Here is a 19,276-nt window from a genome sequence, read left to right on the forward strand (position 1 = left end):
CCTGAGTGAGTTCAGGTATGTCATTTTTGTCTATTCCCACTTGCTGGAAAAGCAAAACATTTCAGAATTTACCAGACTGTTGACTGTTAAGCAACTCAGTGTCAGTGTACCTCTGCAATTTTGAAGAATTCAGATACTCGAGTCATGCGAGTCAGAAATCTTTTGTAAATCTCCAGTCCATCTTTACACTGGCTTCTCTTCATCTGGAAAAATTTCTCTAAAAAGACAGTGGTGGTGATATTACAATACTACATGTACTGTATATCTGAGGTGGTGGTTTTATTTTTTTTTGGAGGAACAAATTGTCCACATAAAAGTCAGGAAGAGGTTACATGAGGGTACTCAATAAGTGGTCCTCAGCTTTACATGATATTTAATAGGACAGTTAACATGAATTCAATGGTGAGCAGAAATACTGTACCTAGTAGATTGATGATGCCATCATTGTAGCAGGCATATAACTTGATCAGGTCTTTGAACAGTAGAAGAAAGCAGGCATTTATCACTCCATTGTTTAATTCTGGTTGGTGTACCTTTGGATACAATTACAATTGATGGGATCAAATAAATTTGCATTAAATGATGTGACTGGTGAATCAGGTTACTTTTAGAAACAAATAAATGCACTGATGCTTGGCAGTTTGCCAAGTGTTCCCTGCTACTTGGAGTAAGTTTAACTCACATCAAAATCCAGCAGTGCATCAATTTGACCCTGTAGGATAGGCATTCCTTTCAGCAACTTCTCTACTGTCATGGTTCTCATTGTCCCTTCAGCTCTGTGATGGAAGGGGAAAATCATATCTTCAATGTTACAATTTTTTATGATTATTTTGTTTACAATATCTTAAGAAATGACAAATGAAGAAACTGTACCCTTTCTTGACTCTGACAAAATCAAAAGACATCTGCCTGTAGGAGAAAGACTTCTCATTGAGATAGCGGCTGTAGCGTCTGATAAAGGTGGACATGTCATAGCCTGAGGAAGACGCGCGTGCATGTACACACAGACGAGAGGGGAGGTGTCAGTTTTGTAACTTGTAATGCTATAAATCATTAAATAAATCACAAAATTTCCCAGGGGTGCTATTGGTAGCCACCTGCAGTATTTGCACAGTAACCCTGTGCTTGGATCACGAGAAAGGTATTTCATGCAATAAAAAGCAATGTAGCTTTAGAAATATAAGGTTTGCTTTCTCCACTTCACATACTGTTAATCGTACAAGTGTGTATTGCAGTTATTAACAGAGATTCACCTGAGACAATCTGTTAAAAAGGAGGGAAAAGTATTAATTTATCCAGTGTCAGATCAGCATACAGTAAGTAATACATAGAGGTATGACTTATTACACTGAATTAAAAGTTAAGTGGCAGAGAAATAAGCATTGATTAACTTATGGAATTAAGGTTGATGAGGTTTAAAAAAAGGCGAGCTGGTAAACACCCACCATGTGAGCCTGTTTTGTCCAGGAAGTTGGCAAGGTTGAACAAAGAGTTCCTCGATGAAAGGAACTGCAGAAATTTCTAGAAGAGCACACACACATCACAATGTACAAGGAAGTGTGGTTAAAGACATGACAACTTGATACATACTGTAATACATTGAATTAACATACAGTATATAATCTTTTATATAGCTTACACTTCCCACACGCTTTAACCAGATTTAAACTTATTAAAACATATTTAAACCTATAAAAAAACTTTTTATGCACATTCTAAATGGATTTGAACACGCAAAATAATGCAAGCATAAAATGTATAGAAATACTGCACGTAGTGTAGTGTCTGTGTACATGGCTGTGCCATTAACAGACGGCCGTGGCCTGTTGTAGCTTTTTGAGATCTTTTGGCAGACATCATTTTGTCAGGTTAGGTTCTATTTGAGTGTTTTCTTGATTAAACAGTTCTGGAGGTAAGCAGGCTCGTGTGTGGTCAGTAAACATGAAGTCAGCTTTCCCCAAAAAAAAAAAAAAAAAAAAAAAATGTAATTACAGTAGCTACAGTTAATAAATGATTTAACAAGGGGGGGCAATTACCTTTTCACACACAACCAGGTAGCTTTAAATAGTTTTTGTTCCCTTAATAAATAAAATCACCATTTAAAAACTGCATTTTTAGGGAAAATCATGCAAAAAAAAAAAAACTTTTGAGAAAGGGGGGGAAAATACTTTTTCACGGCACTGCAAGTCTGCAAAGCCACACAGACCACTGGAGGGAACAGTATAGCAAAATAGCTCACTGGTGGAGCGGCATCAGGCAGTGACAGGTTAGCAAATGTGTCAAATGACAAATTTAAACGTCTTACTTCTTCAACTAGAAGTCTAATGACTGTGAATTATTTTGTGACAAGCAAACCTGCACCCCACTAGTGGAAAAGGCAATATTATCAAACACTCAACCACCAAATACACAGCTGCATGAACTCGGCATTATGCTTTTAATAAGACACACACTTGTAAATCATTATATATTGTGCTGTAAAGCATTTACTATGGAATAAATCATATGCATTCTTATGATATAAACGGTGTACACATATATCCTTTTCTTCTTGATGCATTGCTGAAGTATCACCTCCTACTCCGACAAATCAAGTGACTTGACTCAGACTTGGGTGCAAAATCGTTGATCAAGACATTCCTAGTGTTCATATAATATTCTGGACCAGTTGGTGGCCTTGGTGGAATTGTAGACATACTGTATGCATCTGGTCTAAAAAAAAATTCAGTTCTTTTTGTGTCACAAATTAGATTGTGCTTGTTATTCCTCTTGAAGCGAAAGAAAATGCTCAAACTCCTCCATTGACTCAAATGTTAAAATTTTTGTAATTTCTTGTGAAGAATAATAAGTGAACACTTTTGTTTTTACATGACAAGGTTTCAGTCTGTATTTAACTAATATGAAAAATAAGCATATACAGTATGTGCATTTACCAAAGTCTGGCCTTATTACATTACATTATATTGCATTATTTGCCATACATTTGTCTCTGAAACCTGCACAATTATTATTATTGGGCTGTAAAGCAACATCTGTTTATCTCTAAGTCATCTCTTGTTTCCCATTCAGAGCTTTTGTCTATGGTGTCTGGTGTGCCTGCCAACCCATCAACTACGAAATTGAACAACCAAGAAAATCTTTTGATCTTTTGTTATCTGCCTATTTTTGAAAATGTGTGAGAGTCATCTGAATTTCGCTGCTTTACAAAATAACAGCCACAACACAGGAGTGTCTCCACTCATGACTTGGCAGCTAAGCGAAGGTCCAGAGCCACTTTCAAGCTAGGGAGGAATCTGACTTCACAGCCTAAAAGACTGACACAGCCAACAGATGAGCAGAGCTGCACTGAGAGTTGTTAGATGCACAGAAAGATTAGCTAACAGCGTTAGCGTCTGATAAGCACATACAATACTTGATTGCTCTGTCAGGTTGTCGACGCGGTGGGGGTTGGGGAGTATTTGAGTTAGGCGATGTTTCCAGTATGTCACATCTGCACACCAATCGCAAATTTCCCCATTGTGGGACTAACAAAGGTTATCTTCTCTTAATTGAGAAGTGTCATTCGGTGGATAGGTGATGAAGGACTGTCTCCACAAGGGAAAATAGAATCCATGCTCTCTTTGTAGGGGCTTTTGTGTGCTTTGTAGTTAACAATCGCTTATTTAGATTCAAGGCTCAAAGTGCGGCCAACCCTAGCTCAGTAGCTAGTTATCATGGTAACGAAATGCATATTCGTCCTTGGCCCAGCAGTATATTAGCTGGGTGAGGGCTGGCTCACTATCAAACAGGTCTGCCCCCTCTAAACAGGCTAGTTTCAGCAAGGAACAAAAGGTCTGTATTTCAATTATTGTTCCATGGGGTATTTCGACAAACGCATGTTATTAAGACACTTGGAAACTGTTTTAAATTTGGGGGGGGGGGGTGCATAATACTGTATGTCTGTTTTTCGCCATAATATGGCTGAATTACTGGATACAAAGATTTTTCAAATAAAAACAAACAACAACACACACATTGTTGTTAGACAAGGAAGGACTTATTTTCCTCTGACATGATAAAGCTAGTACTATCCATCTGGCTATCTACCTTTGGTTTCTTTAGTCTAACTGGACCATACACAGTCAGAATCACGTTAGCAACATTACGGGTCTGTTTTACTAGAGGTTTGTAGATGCAAAAACCAGCGCAAACTTAATTGCGCACTCAAACAGATGTGGAAGCTGATCTACTTATCAGGAGCAACCGGGATTACGTCAGCCAAACATGCTAAATTACAGTGCAGTTAGTTTTGCATGTTGTGGGAGGATTATATACAAATTATGATATTATTTACCATGCCTGAGATGGATGCAGTGGCTGAATTTGCATCCTTAAATAGTGCGTTTCAAAGGCAGGTGCAAACCAGCACGTAAAGTGGTGCCAAAGTAGCGCAGGCAAAATGAGAGTAAACTAGTTAATTTTGGCATTCCGGGAGGAATATATTCAAATAGATCAATTTAGCACACGCAATGTGATTTATCAAGCCTGAGACGAGCCGGTGTGTTACCATGACGAGGAGGCTCAGGCAAAATGAAAGGTGATGGGGAGAAAAGAAGGATATTTTCCACATGTGTAAACATTTTTGAAATGCCAGAAACAATGATGATCTCGACATAAGGTCTGCAATTTTACAGTGATCGTTTATTTTCTGTAACTCTGTAATAATGTTTGTTTGCCTCTTCCACTAACACTAACGATTCCATTACTTCAAATTTCATATGCGCTTGAGGTACTCTCCCAAATGTTCCATGGTGAAAACCAACTGCGTTACCCAAAGCGCAAAACCTTCTTTTAAAAACAGCGGTATCCACCACTTTAACAACTATTGCCAACAAGACGCAAAATCTGTTGGAGTGGACATGTTATATATTAAAGATCTTACTAAATCAGGGCATTTGTGTGTTAGCCTGGACAGTATGTGTGTGCATTGTCACCTCGTTGCCGTGCACCATGAGATGGTGTGTAGTAATCAGAGCCTTGAAAACCACCACCCAACTGGCATTGCCCGCCCTCTCTATTAGTGTATCAGCCATTTGAGGGACGTTCACACTGGAGTCCTGGGAGGCCTGGATCAGGTCTGGGAATTAGAGAAGAGAGGAGTTTAGATGATGGATAGTGCAGGTGAAACCTGTAATTAATCTATTGGATCCCTTGTATTCAAATAAGGACAACACAAATAAGTGCAGTAATTCTGAAGAGAATGAGATGCCTAGACATGACAAATGGGAAGATGCCAGAATAATGCATTTTTTTTCCGGGTATGCTGGTTTCCTCCTACATCCCCAAAACAATCTTCTTTGGTTAATTTAGGACTCTAAATTGTCTCCTGGTGTGAATGTGTGTGTGATTGTTTTTTTTGGTTTTTTTTCCAATCCTGTGATTGACTTGTGACGAGTCCAGCGTTTACACCATCTCTCGCCTGCAGTTAGGTAGGATAGATTCCAGTTACCCACAACTCTAATGAGGACAACTAGCATGGAAAATTGACAGGTGGGTGTGTATGTTTTTAAATAAATTTTTTGTATTCCTTTGTATTATTTGCTGTGTGATGTTTGACCCTGTATTGCTGTAACAATTGATTTTCCCCTGTGGGAGTCATTCAAGAATGATCTCTTCTTAATAGCAGATGTGCCAGTCCATGTAAGAGAATTCTCTGTGCCAGTGCAAAGCCCAGTTAATGGGCATGCATCCCACAGAAAGTATGCATCACAAACTCTCATGGTTAAAAGCAGAAGGCTTGCCTTTAGCACAGTCACATTCTCCAGCAATACCCTTTCTTCCACCTAACCGGAGTTTTTACACAATCAAATTATAAGATATAGCAGATGATGGACAAATGTTATTACCATGGCCAAAATCTAATGCTTTATAAAATACAAACACAAATACAACAAATAACAAATCACTTGTTTAAATGATATTAACTATAAGGCGTAAATGCAAGCTTTCACGGACAAATGTGTTGTTTTTAGTACTTCTGTAAACATTATGTAAATTGTCCATTTGACTGATGTGATATTGAAAATATGATCTGATGTTGGGTTTTTGGCATTCAGCTAAAGGGGATCCTTTTAAATAAATAAATCCCTCTTTAGCGCTAACTGTGTCTGACACTATCTATGTCATCGACTCGAGCCACAGCGCTGCACTATTAACCGTTTGTATTTGGATGTGCGATGTACAACCACTGCCTGTGGCGAATGAATCTGGATGTTATTTCCACTTGCAGAGGAACAATGGGAGTTTCCACTGCAGAAAGCATCAGAAACTGCATTACCACAGTCGCGTTTATTAAATGAAGCCTTTTCACTGAATAATCAGAATCAGAAGAAGAATCAGGAGAAATAATCTAGCACAGTTGCAGTATGAAGCTGCAAGTCACTGGTTTTACAACCTGCAACATTTTGTCATGAAAAACATCTGATATTCAGGAAAGGATTAAGTACCATGTGTGGAGTTTTTTTTCTCTTTTACCTTTTACATGGAGAAGCCCCTAATGGGGACTAATAATGTACTATGTATAATCTTTGGTGTTATTTTGTGATCAGGTTCACATGTAAACTGGTGCATTTCCCATCTGATTTTGGGTAGAGACGGGTAGGCTACACCCTGGACTGTGGTTGTTGCAGACAAAATATGGTCAAGGTCGCTTTTTATTCACGCCTACAGATCGACCATGTAGCTTTCAGCATTCGGCGATGACGGCTGTGCATACTGTCTTCCGTAGTGAAGCCGCAAATATACACCCATACTACACACAGAACCTCACCAGGCCTGATGAGTCAGCAGCCTGCATCGTCCCACACTCTTCTCTTGTGTGTGTCTCACTCTTTCCTTCCCACTGAGGCTGGCAGACTGTGGCACTGATTATTCGATCACTACCACCCAATGACTGCATAAACAGGTGCCACACCCTACTGGAAAGCATGCAATAGCATACAAAGTGTAGCTCTACCCTGGGATTCTGATTGGTCAGCTTGATACGTGTACTGTACTATAATGGGCTTGGGCATGATAGTGCAACTTAAAGAGTGCTCATATGAACATACTTCATCATTGTAATATGTATTATAAGTGATGATGCAGCTGCCTTGTTGCGATTGTGCATCGTTTTAATTACATAAATCACATTCTGATTCTTTTTAGCAACTTGAAAAAAATATATACTTCTCACCCTTTAAAAATGTGATGAGAATTGTTTTTTTGTTTTGTTTTGTTTTAGGCAACGAGTGAAAGTAGTTCAATTAGATACATTTGAGTAAGCCTGATTTTTTAAAAATGTACCACTGTAACACTTTGGTGGGAACTGCAACTGTGTCAGGCTTGTCAGCATCAAAGGTAAGTGTGCAGATTGGGCTCAAAGACCTTTGAAAAGGAGTCCACCTGGCATTCACCGGTAGGCCGGGAGCGAGAGGCCACCTGGCAAACAGCTAGCTGCTAGCCACTAGTTGGTACTACCGGTACCGAATGATGTAAAATCAATACCATTACCTGTAGCATATTTCAGTACCTAATTGCACCAGTTGTGACTGCGGACAGCGGGAGAGGAAGAGTTGGCAAATTTCCAAAGCATGCTTGAAGGCAGCAATGCCAATGACATCCCTCACGCTCCCTCATTCACTTTCACAACAAACAAGCATGGATCCACGAAGCCGGAAAGTTGCACTCGTGAGAGCCAGACACAGCGCAATCCATATCGGCGCGTTCGGCATGTCGTCACCAAATGGGGACGTGGTGTCTCAGTCTCAAGAAACTCAATAGCCAACCACGAGTTATTGGGGTTTTCACACTTATTTACATTAATTAATGAATGCTAGTGTCGTGTTGCTTTATGGGCTGTACATAGAGATTTTAAAGTTAATTGAAAGCTTACGTGCAGCCACATTACGTGACACAAGTGGAACCACTGACTCATGTTTGCTTAATATGGTAATGGTAAGAAACTTAACTTTATAATAACTTGTTTTGCAGTATATGATATTAGATATAATACTGTTCATATTTAATGATATTTGGCACAAACGCAATGGCAAAAGATAAATCCCACATTAGCTAATAACTTGCATCTCTTAAATACTTGATGGCGCCATTACTTTTGTTGATATACCTTTTGCAGTAGGCCTACTAACATATACAAAATTACAAATGGATATGATCCTTATAATAAATACACTTCACGTATGCAGATGTTTTGCTGTCATTTGTCCAAATGAACATTTTCCAATCAACATTTGAATGATTCACACTTCTATGCGTCAACAGACTTTCATTCAATCTTTTGTGTAAACTGAAATTAAAAGTTGTCGATCAAATATATCCCCTCAGTCAGGCCAGGTGGACGGATTTGGGACAAATTTGTCCATATAACTTCGTATTTAAGGCAAATCAGGCATGCCGCTGTTGTACATAAGCTTTGCTGCTTAGCTTTGCTTGGCATCAGCTGGCCCAAACTTGCATACTGCGATAAAAAGCCACATAAACGAGGTCTCTTAGCCAGTATTATATGGAAATGAATGGGACTTCTGCCACTCAATGTAATGCGCATGAGCTAGAATTACATCACGATGACATTTACCGAACGCTCCCATAGAGCAAATTAATAATCCAAATGTTGGGAGCTTTAAGTAAATAGCAGCAAATAATGAATATATGTGCATTAAAAACAAAACGTTTTGATATATTGGTGTTAGTTCTCCTTTAAAGGCACATGCAGCCACACTGCCACAGTTGCAAAGTTTTGTGGTTTTGAGGCGAAGGATGTTGGACCCAAGTGCAGGGAAGAAGGGAGGCAAGGAGGGAGTTCAGGAGTCTCAAAAACGTATTTCCAAAAACAAAAAGGCAAACAAGGATCATGGAAAAGTCTGAATACTAAATTAACAAGGTCTCAAAAATCAAGAATTAACGTAACAAAGAAATGCTAATAAACGAATACATGACAAAACTAGGGATATGTGACAGCAGTATCAATGAAAAGACAAACTGAAAGAAACCAGGGAACTAAATACAAACTGACGAGACAACGAGGCACACCTGGACAAGACAATAGTGGCTGGAGGGAGATTGGCTGACACAAGGTAGAGGGCTGACGAGAACAGGTGGAGACAAAAACCATACGAGCAGACAAGACATGAACATATGACACTAAATCTAATCAAGACCAAGTCAACAAAAATAGAATGTGACACACACACCGACACTACAATACAGTACATACTGTATTTTTTAAGCACTTATGCTTTCATGCTTGCAATTAGTTTTGTTTAGGTCAAATACACTTGTAATGTATGTGTGCGTTTACTAAGTTGAAATGTGTTTAAAGCTTGCGCTAGTGGTAAAACCACTAAAATGTAACTTTTTTTTATATGGTCTACTTATATCTTGGATTTTTAACTATTGCGGGTGGGTCTGGAATGTATTGACCACAATAAGTGGGGGTTGTCATCGACCTCAACAGATACGTGTGACTCACTTTTCTATTGCTAATTATTCATGTGGGCATGTGTTTGCATGTGTGTATAAGAAAGACAATGAGTGACAAATACCACACGTATGCACATCAGACTGATTGATTGATCCTTAATAGCTAAGACCCGATAAAAAATATTTTAAGCAAATAAATATGGACACATTTTACATTAAAGGGAGAAGACCACACCAATGTCCAATTTAAGAATGTGCGAGCAACTTCTCTCTGTATTATTAATGGCAGGGGTTTTGTTTGAGATAGAAAGACAGCATCAGATGTCTTGACCATCCTGATCCATGATGCAACCCAAAAGGACATCACATGGTGCATGGTGTCTTAAGATGAAGTTAAAATTATGGGACAAAGAAGCAGTAATCACTTAGGGAAACATGAACAATCGAGGCATTGATAAAGACAAGGTTTCAAACCTACAGGCCATTTTATCTTCAATTAATCTAGACTGATTCCCCAGCTGAACAATAAAAAGGACACATAAATCGTCACCTGAATGATTTACAAAACGTTTCTTCAATATTGAGGAAATAAAATTACAGCTTATTTTTTTCAGTGGATAGGACTTTTCTACATTTTTAGTGCTTTTACACTCCCTCATTCTCCCAGTTACAAAATCATTAATGGAAAACTGTATAATATAGTTATTGATACACTGATGACGCACCACCAGAGACACTTGGAGTCCTGATTGTCGTTTTTTTAGTAACTTGCATACAAAACATCCTTCACATGATGCATAAATTATTATCCAAGGTACTGGATATGTAATACCTACAAATTAATTCACCATATACTGTACTTACACCAACATGTACAGAAACGCTATAGCACTATATTTTACTGTATTTTATCATAATTCTAAGTAAACCTCTACGGAGTTCTTCAAATATTGTGTTAAACTGCTAGTTGATTAACCAAATTCCAAGGATAATGGAGCCACAAGACTGTTTGTAATCTAACAAATCCATCCTGACCTTTACAAAAGTAGAGTCCCCATATATGAGTTTAGTTTAGATGCGACAAGAGCAAAAATGAGAGTTTGTAAATAAAGGAAGAGTGTGGATGCTGCCGTATTACTGGAAGTGGACATTTTCATCAAAAGTGAAGAATGGCAGACTTTAAGGTTTTCCTTGATGGAGGAGATGTTTTATAGACTTCTGCTAACTGCTTTGGCAAACAACACTGAGTGCATTGGTTTGATGAACAGAAAGTCTGCACAACCACTTTGGCTCCTTCCCTGATAAATATGTGAAACAATCCATCTGTTCTGGCCATCATATATTCAGGGGCACATTAATGGATAAGATTTTCCCCATCTACTTTGTTAGGACTTCTGTCTGCAGAAAAAAACCCTTTTGTGACTTTCATTTGTCATTTCACAGAGCTTACATTGGGAGCGAAAAGAGAATGAACATCTGATTATTGAGAACTATTTCTACAAAAACCTCTGGGCTTGTATCGTTTTTTTTTTTACACATGGCATATATTTACCATAGAGTGGATAAAACCATTAAAATACCAGGTTTTTGTGAGATAAAAAAAATGTGATCATGAGAAAAAAATTCTAATCTTGTTACACCATTAACGTGACCTACAGTAAAATCAGTACAATTCAATTGAAAGAAAAAAAATCTTGTAAGGGGGGGTGGTGGGGGGGGGGGGGAACGGTACAATAAACTGGTTGCATAAACATTCACACCCAGTTGGAACACTCAAACAAATACTGTATTGGACCACCTTTGGCTTTTATTACAGCACTCAGTGTTGTAAGTCTATCAGTGTGGCACATTTTGATGTGGCTATATTTGCCCACTCTTCATTGCAAAAAGGCTAAAGAATTATCAGATTGCGAAGGCATCTCCTATGCAAATTCCTCTTCAGATCACACCACAGATGTTTGATTGGACTCTGGTCTGCACTCTGGCTGGGCCATTGCAAAACCTTTAAATTCTTCTAGTGAAGTCATTCTTTTGTTGATTTGGATATGAATTTGCATCATTGTCAAGATGAAAGATTAAGTTTCTCTTCATCTTCAGCTCTCTTGCAGAAGCGTGAAGGTTTTGTGGTAACACTGACTGGTATTTGGAACTGTTCATAATTCCCTCCAGCTGTACTGTAATCTTTTGGTAATGAGCAGTGTTGCATTTTTGCCAATTATGAATTTTTTGAAATTCTGGCCAAAACGTTCTACATTGGTTTCATGGGACTATAACACATTTTTCCACATACGTTTGGGAGAGTTCAAGTATGTTTTTGCAAAATACAGCTGGTCTTGAACGTTTTTCTTTATGAGATAAGGTGGCTCCTTCGATGTTGCTGTTGTCCTTTGAGCTGCCTCCCTGACCTGTTTTAATCGATTTTGGGGCGGGGGGGGAAATGGTAATGCCACTGTTGTGCCATACTTTGTCCACTTGATTGTTACGGTCTTCCATCGTATATATTTCATGTCTTGAAAAACTTTTGCACCCGTCTCCTGACAAATACCCTTGAACAATGAGCTAGATGTTGTAGAAGCTCTCTGCATACTCAGGATCGAACATACAATCTTTGGATTGGGAGATGACCACTCTACCACTGACACCAACCTGATAGAACACTTTTGGGATGAATTAGAGTGTAGACTGAGAGCCAGGCCTTCTCGTCCAACATTAGCGTGTGACCTCACAAATGCGCTTCTGGAAGAATGGTCAAAAATTCCCAACACACACTCGTTAACCTTGTGGAAAGCCTTTTCCGACGAGTTGAAGCTGTTATAGCTGTAAAAGGTGGACCGATGTCATATGAATTACTATTACTTAGTTATTACTACGTCTAGCAGAATTTGAATGAAAAACAAAACAAAACAAAACACACGTGATACACGTGATACACGTCATGCTGCATGAGTGATGCTTTGGTGAGTTACACATGAATGGACCATGAAAGCACCCTATTTATTTATAGCTCCTCTCACCCCGAAGCAACACACAGGGGAAAACAAAACAAAACAGAATGCACTGTGCCCCAGTGCCAATGTGCCATGCCAGCTATACAACAGTGGAGGTTACAAATGACATCTTCGAAAAAACGCAATTCTATAAGAGGTGGATGCAGATAACAAGAGTTTCTAAAAACAAATACAAATCAATGAATTTTTAAAAAATGAGGTCATAAAACAGGGACAGCTCAGGATCACATCACAACCAATCCTGACTCTACCTCACAGAAAATGGATTGAATGAATCAGAAGCAAACTGTGGTGTTTGTTGAACAGATGGAAAGGAGGAAAGGTCAACATCTACAGTCAAGGGATGGGCATAATAATCACTTCACTGAGTGGGAACTGAACCCATACTGTAATTCACTGTCAGTAAAACCATTGCTATAAAAAATATTCTTGAAATAAAGATGCATAAGGAAAAACACACTTTTCTTACTATGAAATAACGTTTTCATCGATTAATTGATTGAAAAGTAAAACGTCCCCATTTTTGATCACTGAAATTTTATCACTCTTAACTTGTGCATCACCATTCAATATTGCTCACCTACAGTACATCTCAGTCAGGGCCAAAAGGCATAGGAATAATGTAGTGTGAGTGCTTTTTCAATCAGACAAGTAGGTTTACAGCTATTATAAAATAGGCTGAAGAAGACACAGCAAGAGGAAGGAGGAAGAACTAACAAGAGGAGATAATGGTTGCTCTGTATATCAGCTGTGAGACGGTGCTCTCAGCTCATTAATCTGGAGTCACACTGTTGGGAGGAAAGTGACCACCCACACAGTATTCAACAGTACAGAGAGACAGTTGGATGCACACTGGAGCACACACGCACCAACCTCTCCTCACATTCCTATGGTCACTGTAATGATGATGGAGTGGAAGAAGAGGAATACAAATAAAACATGACTGAAAATAAATTGCCAAAAAATGCTGACTGAGTGTGATTTCACAAGATTTGAGCCATAGAAAAAAGAGACAATGTCACATTATTATGGGTCGTCAGAAGTAGACCTACATTTAATCATTGAAACATGTTATTTCATTTTATGCATTACATGAATTTAATCCCTCAAGAGAGAAATTCAACAAAAGACTGACTATAGACTATGACTGTTCAACCACCTTTCTCTAACATTTTCTGTGCACCTGTGGATGCAGAGTGTGCAAGAAAGAAAAGTTGCTTTGTGTCAGTTTTCCTGTTGATGTTGTTACGTTCAGAGTCCAATGTTAATTTCCTTTAAATTGAACATTTAAATATTTAACAACTTTACATAAATGAACTGTCAAACTGCATCGCTCGGCTGGTACTATGTCTGTTGTTGACCAACTCGCTCACGATGTTTTCCAATGCACACACCTTGGATCAAAAGTTTCCAACTTATTACTTAATCACGGTTTCAGAAATGTATAAATGGGCACTACGGTCTTTGTCCATGTTCAGTGCAGTTGACTATGATTGCCTTCCAACCTGGCAACACTGAATGTGCTCACTGACTGTTTTCAACCATGTTGTTAGTGCATGCAGCATACTTGAGTGAGGACGCGCCTTGTACTATGGAAGCCCTCCAAAAAATTATTTAAAAAAAAAAAAAAAAAAAGTTCTGAGCAATAAATTAGAATTTTTTTTTTTTTGCTAAAATATATTACAGATAAATTGATCTGGCCGACTGGTTAGAGCGTCTGCCTCACAGTTCTGAGGACCGGGGTTCAATCCCCGGCCCCGCCTGTGTGGAGTTTGCATGTTCTCCCTGTGCCTGCATGGGTTTTCTCCGTGCACTCCGGTTTCCTCCCACATCCCTAAAACATGCATGGTAGGTTAATTGACAACTCTAAATTGCCCGTAGGTATGAATGTGAGTGCGAATGGTTGTTTGTTTATATGTGCCCTGCGATTAGCTGTCAACCAGTTCAGGGTGTACCCCGCCTTCTGCCCGATGATAGCTGGGATTGGCTCCAGCACGCCCGCGACCTTAGTGTGGAGAAGCGGCTTAGAAAATGGATGGATGGAGGTCAACTGATCAACCCTACTAACACAATGTACTGGATATTCCCAGAGATATTTCTTATTTATTGATTGATTTTTTTTTTTTTCTTGTATTGATGGCAGAAGGTACAATAAACCTGTTTACCTACCCACCCGTTGCCTTTCATACAACTGAATAAGTCATGGCTTAGGTTACTGATGTACTGTAGAGTGTATATTCTCTTGAGTAGTAACTGTCTGGTCTTGGTACTCACTGTATCAAAAATGCCTGGGTGTGATCTACCACAACAGCAAGGATGGTCTACAAGCGAAATACCTTGGGAGTTAAAAAAGACCCCTCCAACCAAGCTGATTTGCAACCCACTCTTAAGGAGACTTGCATGTATTAAGAACACTGAGATGCAGAACAGTTACCCTAAGTCCTCCACCCGCCATTAGTACTACTTGAGTGCAGGCCAGATACAGATACAGGTGGGTCACTGACACGTACCAAAAGTATGTTTGTTCTGTCCTGTAAAATGTCATTCATCCATCCATTTTCAATAATGCTTGTCCTGTTAAAGGCTACGGGAGGCGCTGGAGCCAATCTCTGCTGCCTCAGTGTAGAAGGCAGACCCCACCCTGGAATAGTCACCAGTCAATCACAGCACAATTGTGAAAGCCTCACTGAGTGGGAAGTGATCCCAAGCCAGCTAAGTTAGAGTAAGCTTTGTAAACAACTACACTACCGTGGCTGTTCTGTCGAAGGATAAATTGTTTAAAAAAGTAAAAAAAATGGTGGAGTGTTGTATTTATTCATTGTACTTAGCTATGTGAACCACTACTGTACACTACCAGTGCCTCAAAATATTTTGTGTTTTTTGCATCTAAGATCATACAACTGTCTAGATTTGTATTTGTTGAGTATCCTTAGTGAAAGCACTACTCATGTATTAACTTCAAATTACTTATTATTGGCACCAAACACTTTTTTCAAAGTATATCATGGATTTAATTAGCAGACTGTGGTTTGAAAGAAACTGCACAGGTTAGTTTTTCCAGTGTACTGCAACTTTAGAGACAATATATATATCTCTGTGCAACACCACCTTCCACAGGAACATGACCAAATGCAAAAGTGGAATGTGTATGCATTTACTCACTGTATGGTCTATGTGGGTCAAAAAGCCCAGGACTGTTTTTAAGTCCAAGTCCTTTCTGGGAACACAAACTTACACTGCTTTGATTCCACTGGTCAACATAAAATTTACTGTCAAAGATTTTTTTTAGGTGATTTAGGACAATACTGATGTGCTGGAACCAAACTGGGTGCTGGATTACTTCAGCAGCCCAGTTAGCATTTGGTTACTAGCCACTTTCAAACAAGCAAACATCCCTATAGTCACGCCTTTCACACTTAATTTCTTTTTAGATATAACACTTCATTTGCACACATTCATGCATAATGTCTGCAAAATAACAAAGGATTATTGCTATGGAGTAATAACATCTATGAAGAATATTGCCTGCACATACCAGATTATTATTTATTCATACACTCTAAAAAAATGATATGCAAGTACAACTTGGTTGGAACAGACTGACTGTAGGTCTATCCCTCAGCATGCTCCAAATAAGCAGGTGTTAAATTGCTCTGCTTTTCAGGCAGTTTTTATGCCTGCATCTAATTGTGCATTCAAGGCCACTTGACTTTTCTGTCTGCTACTGATGAAGGGTCTCATTGCAGCAAAAACCTACCCACAATCATAACGAACTTTACGGATATGCAGAGAGCGACAATCAATTACAGTATATTGAGCTAAAATACCGTATGTTTTTTGTTGAGACTGGACCTGAATTAGAGAGGACAGTGGAGTTAAATGCATTGATCATGTTAGGTCAACGATGTTCTGTGCTAGCAGAATAAATTGATACTAAAATATTTCTTAGTCACAAACTACAAATTGGGTAAATGTCAAGATGGATATAATTTAATAGGATTCAGTGACATCACGATGGCAGCTCTCCAAAATAAAGGCAATGCAACTTTCATCATGCCTTTAACTTACTCACAAGTTAAAATTTATATATATATATTTTTTAAAAAGCTCTTGAGGAATTCATCCATCAATTTTCATAGGTGAGCGAGAGCCTATCCCAGCTGTCTTTGGGTGAGAAGTGGGGTACACAGCCAGCCAATCACAGGAGGACACATATAGACAAACAACCATAGTCACATATAAGAACAATTTTGAGTCTTTAATGAACCTAACATTCCTGTTTGGAATGTGGGAGGAAACCAGAGGACCCAAAGAAAGCCCACGCAAGTGCAGGGAGAACATGCAAACTCCACGCAGGAAGGCCTGAGCCGGATTTGGACACACAACCTCAGATCTGTGAGGCAGATGCAATGACCACCATGCTGCCGATTAACCTGCATGCAGTGCGGTGAAAAAGTGTTTGAACCCTTCCTGATGCGTTAATTGTGCTTAACCACAGTTTTAGGACCTGTGAGTACAATTTCACTGGCCACACCAGGGACTGTTTACCATCAGATTAGTTGAATCAAGAAATCACTTCAATAGTACGTGTCAGACAAAGTAAAGAAGGCTAAAGAGAAGAAGCACATCATGCAATGATTCAAAGAAATTTAAGAACAAATGGGAAACAAAGTGCGGCACGGTGGACGACTGGTTAGAGCGTCAGCCTCACAGTTCTGAGGTGCGGGGTTCAATCCCCGTATCCACCTGTGTGGAGTTTGCATGTTCTCCCCGTGCCTGCGTGGGTTTTCTCCGGGCACTCCGGTTTCCTCCCACATCCCAAAAACATGCATTAATTGGAGACTCTAAATTACCCGTAGGCATGACTGTGAGTGCGAATGGTTGTTTGTTTCTATGTGCCCTGCGATTGGCTGGCAACCAGTTCAGGGTGTACCCCGCCTCCTGCCCGATGACAGCTGGGATAGGCTCCAGCACGCCCGCAACCCTAGTGAGGAGAAGCGGCTCAGAAAATGGATGGATGGATGGATGGGAAACAAAGTGATTGAAATCTATATCAGTCTGGAAAAGGTTCCAAAGGCATGGAAATGGATCCAGTGAACCTCGGTCAGTCTTTATCCGCAAATTGAGAAAACTGGGAACAGTGGTAAACCTTCCAAGGAGCGGTTGACCAACTACAATTACTCAAAGAATTCACAAAAGAACCCACAATGACATCTAAAGACCTCCAGGCCTCATGGGCCACTCAACCATAAGAAAGACACCTGGCAAAAATGGCATGCATGAGAGAGTTCCAAGGTGAAAACCACTACTGACAACAACAAAAAAACTAAGAAAAAAACAAAAAAGAACTTTCATCTTACTTTTGCAAAAAATAAAAAATAAAATAAAATCTTGATGATACCCAAGACTTTTGGAAAACCTATTCTGTGGACTGATGAGACAAACGAACTATTTGTGAGGTGTGCAGCTTGCAACATCTGGAATTTTAAAAAAGCACGGCATTTAGGAAAACGAAAAAAAAAATAACATTATGCCTACAGTCAAATTTTGAGGCAGCAGCCTCATGGTCTGGGGCTGCTTTTCTACTTCTACGTCACGACCGGGACACCTTTCTGCGATTATTGGAAAACAATGAATTCTGCAGTCTACCAGAAAATCCTCCAGACGACCATCAGGCCATTAGTTCTTGCCCTCAAGTTTAAGTGCTCTTGGCTTATGCAGCAGGAAAACAGCCTGAAACACCAGAAATTCCATCTCTGATCAACAAATCAAAATGAAGGTTTTTGGAGTGACAAAGTCAAAGTCCAGACTTTAATCCAATTGAGATGCTGTGGTCTGACCTTAAATGCATTTCACACTTGAAATCCCTTCAATATGACTTGAGTTAAAACAATTCTGCAAAGGGCCAAAATTACGCCACAGCGATGCAAAAGACAGACCAACGGTTATCGCAGACACTTTACTTCAGTTCTAGCTGCCAAGGGTGTCACAAAGTTGTATTCGTTTCATGAAGCAATGACTTTTTACATCGGGCTAGGTGTTTTTTTTTGTTTAATAAATCATCATTTAGACACTGAATTTTATATTTACTTGGGTAGATTTGGTGAGATATTAAAATTGGTTTGAAGATCTAAAACGTATAATGTGCAAAAAAAATTAAAAGATAGCAGAAGTACTACTAACTACAAATTGTCCATTCTAATGTTCAGATATCTTCCGCAGATGAGGTTTGTCTTTACCTTCAGCATTATGTGTCAGAGTATTGTTTCACAGCTTGTTGTATGGTTTTCACTTTTTCCATTGTTGTGTGAATGCTGAGACATACAGTACTCATGCGTATGTGCATCAAAACCTCAGCACCAATGCTCGAGAGATTCAAACTCCAACTGCAACAAAATCTTGACTCTCCGTCCAAAACGATTCAGTTTCAAAATATTTGACTTTTTTTGAGAGGTGTGAGACCCTGGATAAAAAATAAAAATAAAAAATAAAAAGCATTGTTGCATGTCATCAGATTGTAACAATCAATTTCAGTCAATAGCACTGAAATCATCCCTATACTCACATTCCCTTGAGGGCATCCTGTATGTACATGTATCGAGAAAAGCGCCTATTTTTGTACAGATCGAAGAAGTTGAGTTTAACTGGATTAGTTAGGAGTGGTATTAGTTCGTCATGTCATTTGAGTGGTGTGTTGGTTGTGTGTTTTGTCGTGTAACCGGAGTTGTGCAGTATGTACAAATGTAGCTTACTATGACACGCCTCTTAATTGAACAGGGTTAGGGCGACATGCGGGCAGCATGGTGTTG

At 39.2% G+C, this 19,276-nt stretch overlaps 1 protein-coding gene across 1 annotated transcript in view; it reads right to left on the reverse strand.

Annotated features, from left to right (window-relative positions):
* Positions 1-19,276, reverse strand: part of snap91a (synaptosome associated protein 91a) — a 54,859-nt gene that overhangs the window by 34,368 nt on the left and 1,215 nt on the right. The window contains exons 2-8 of the mRNA XM_061776288.1: positions 4,974-5,116; positions 1,446-1,521; positions 874-976; positions 683-776; positions 422-533; positions 111-217; positions 2-43 (exon numbers count right to left, since the gene is read on the reverse strand). Coding sequence (XP_061632272.1) covers positions 2-43; positions 111-217; positions 422-533; positions 683-776; positions 874-976; positions 1,446-1,521; positions 4,974-5,116 — 677 coding nt within the window. The remainder of the gene's footprint in view (position 1; positions 44-110; positions 218-421; positions 534-682; positions 777-873; positions 977-1,445; positions 1,522-4,973; positions 5,117-19,276) is intronic.

Source organism: Phyllopteryx taeniolatus, chromosome 6, assembly GCF_024500385.1.
Source record: "Phyllopteryx taeniolatus isolate TA_2022b chromosome 6, UOR_Ptae_1.2, whole genome shotgun sequence".
NCBI lineage: Eukaryota > Metazoa > Chordata > Actinopteri > Syngnathiformes > Syngnathidae > Phyllopteryx > Phyllopteryx taeniolatus.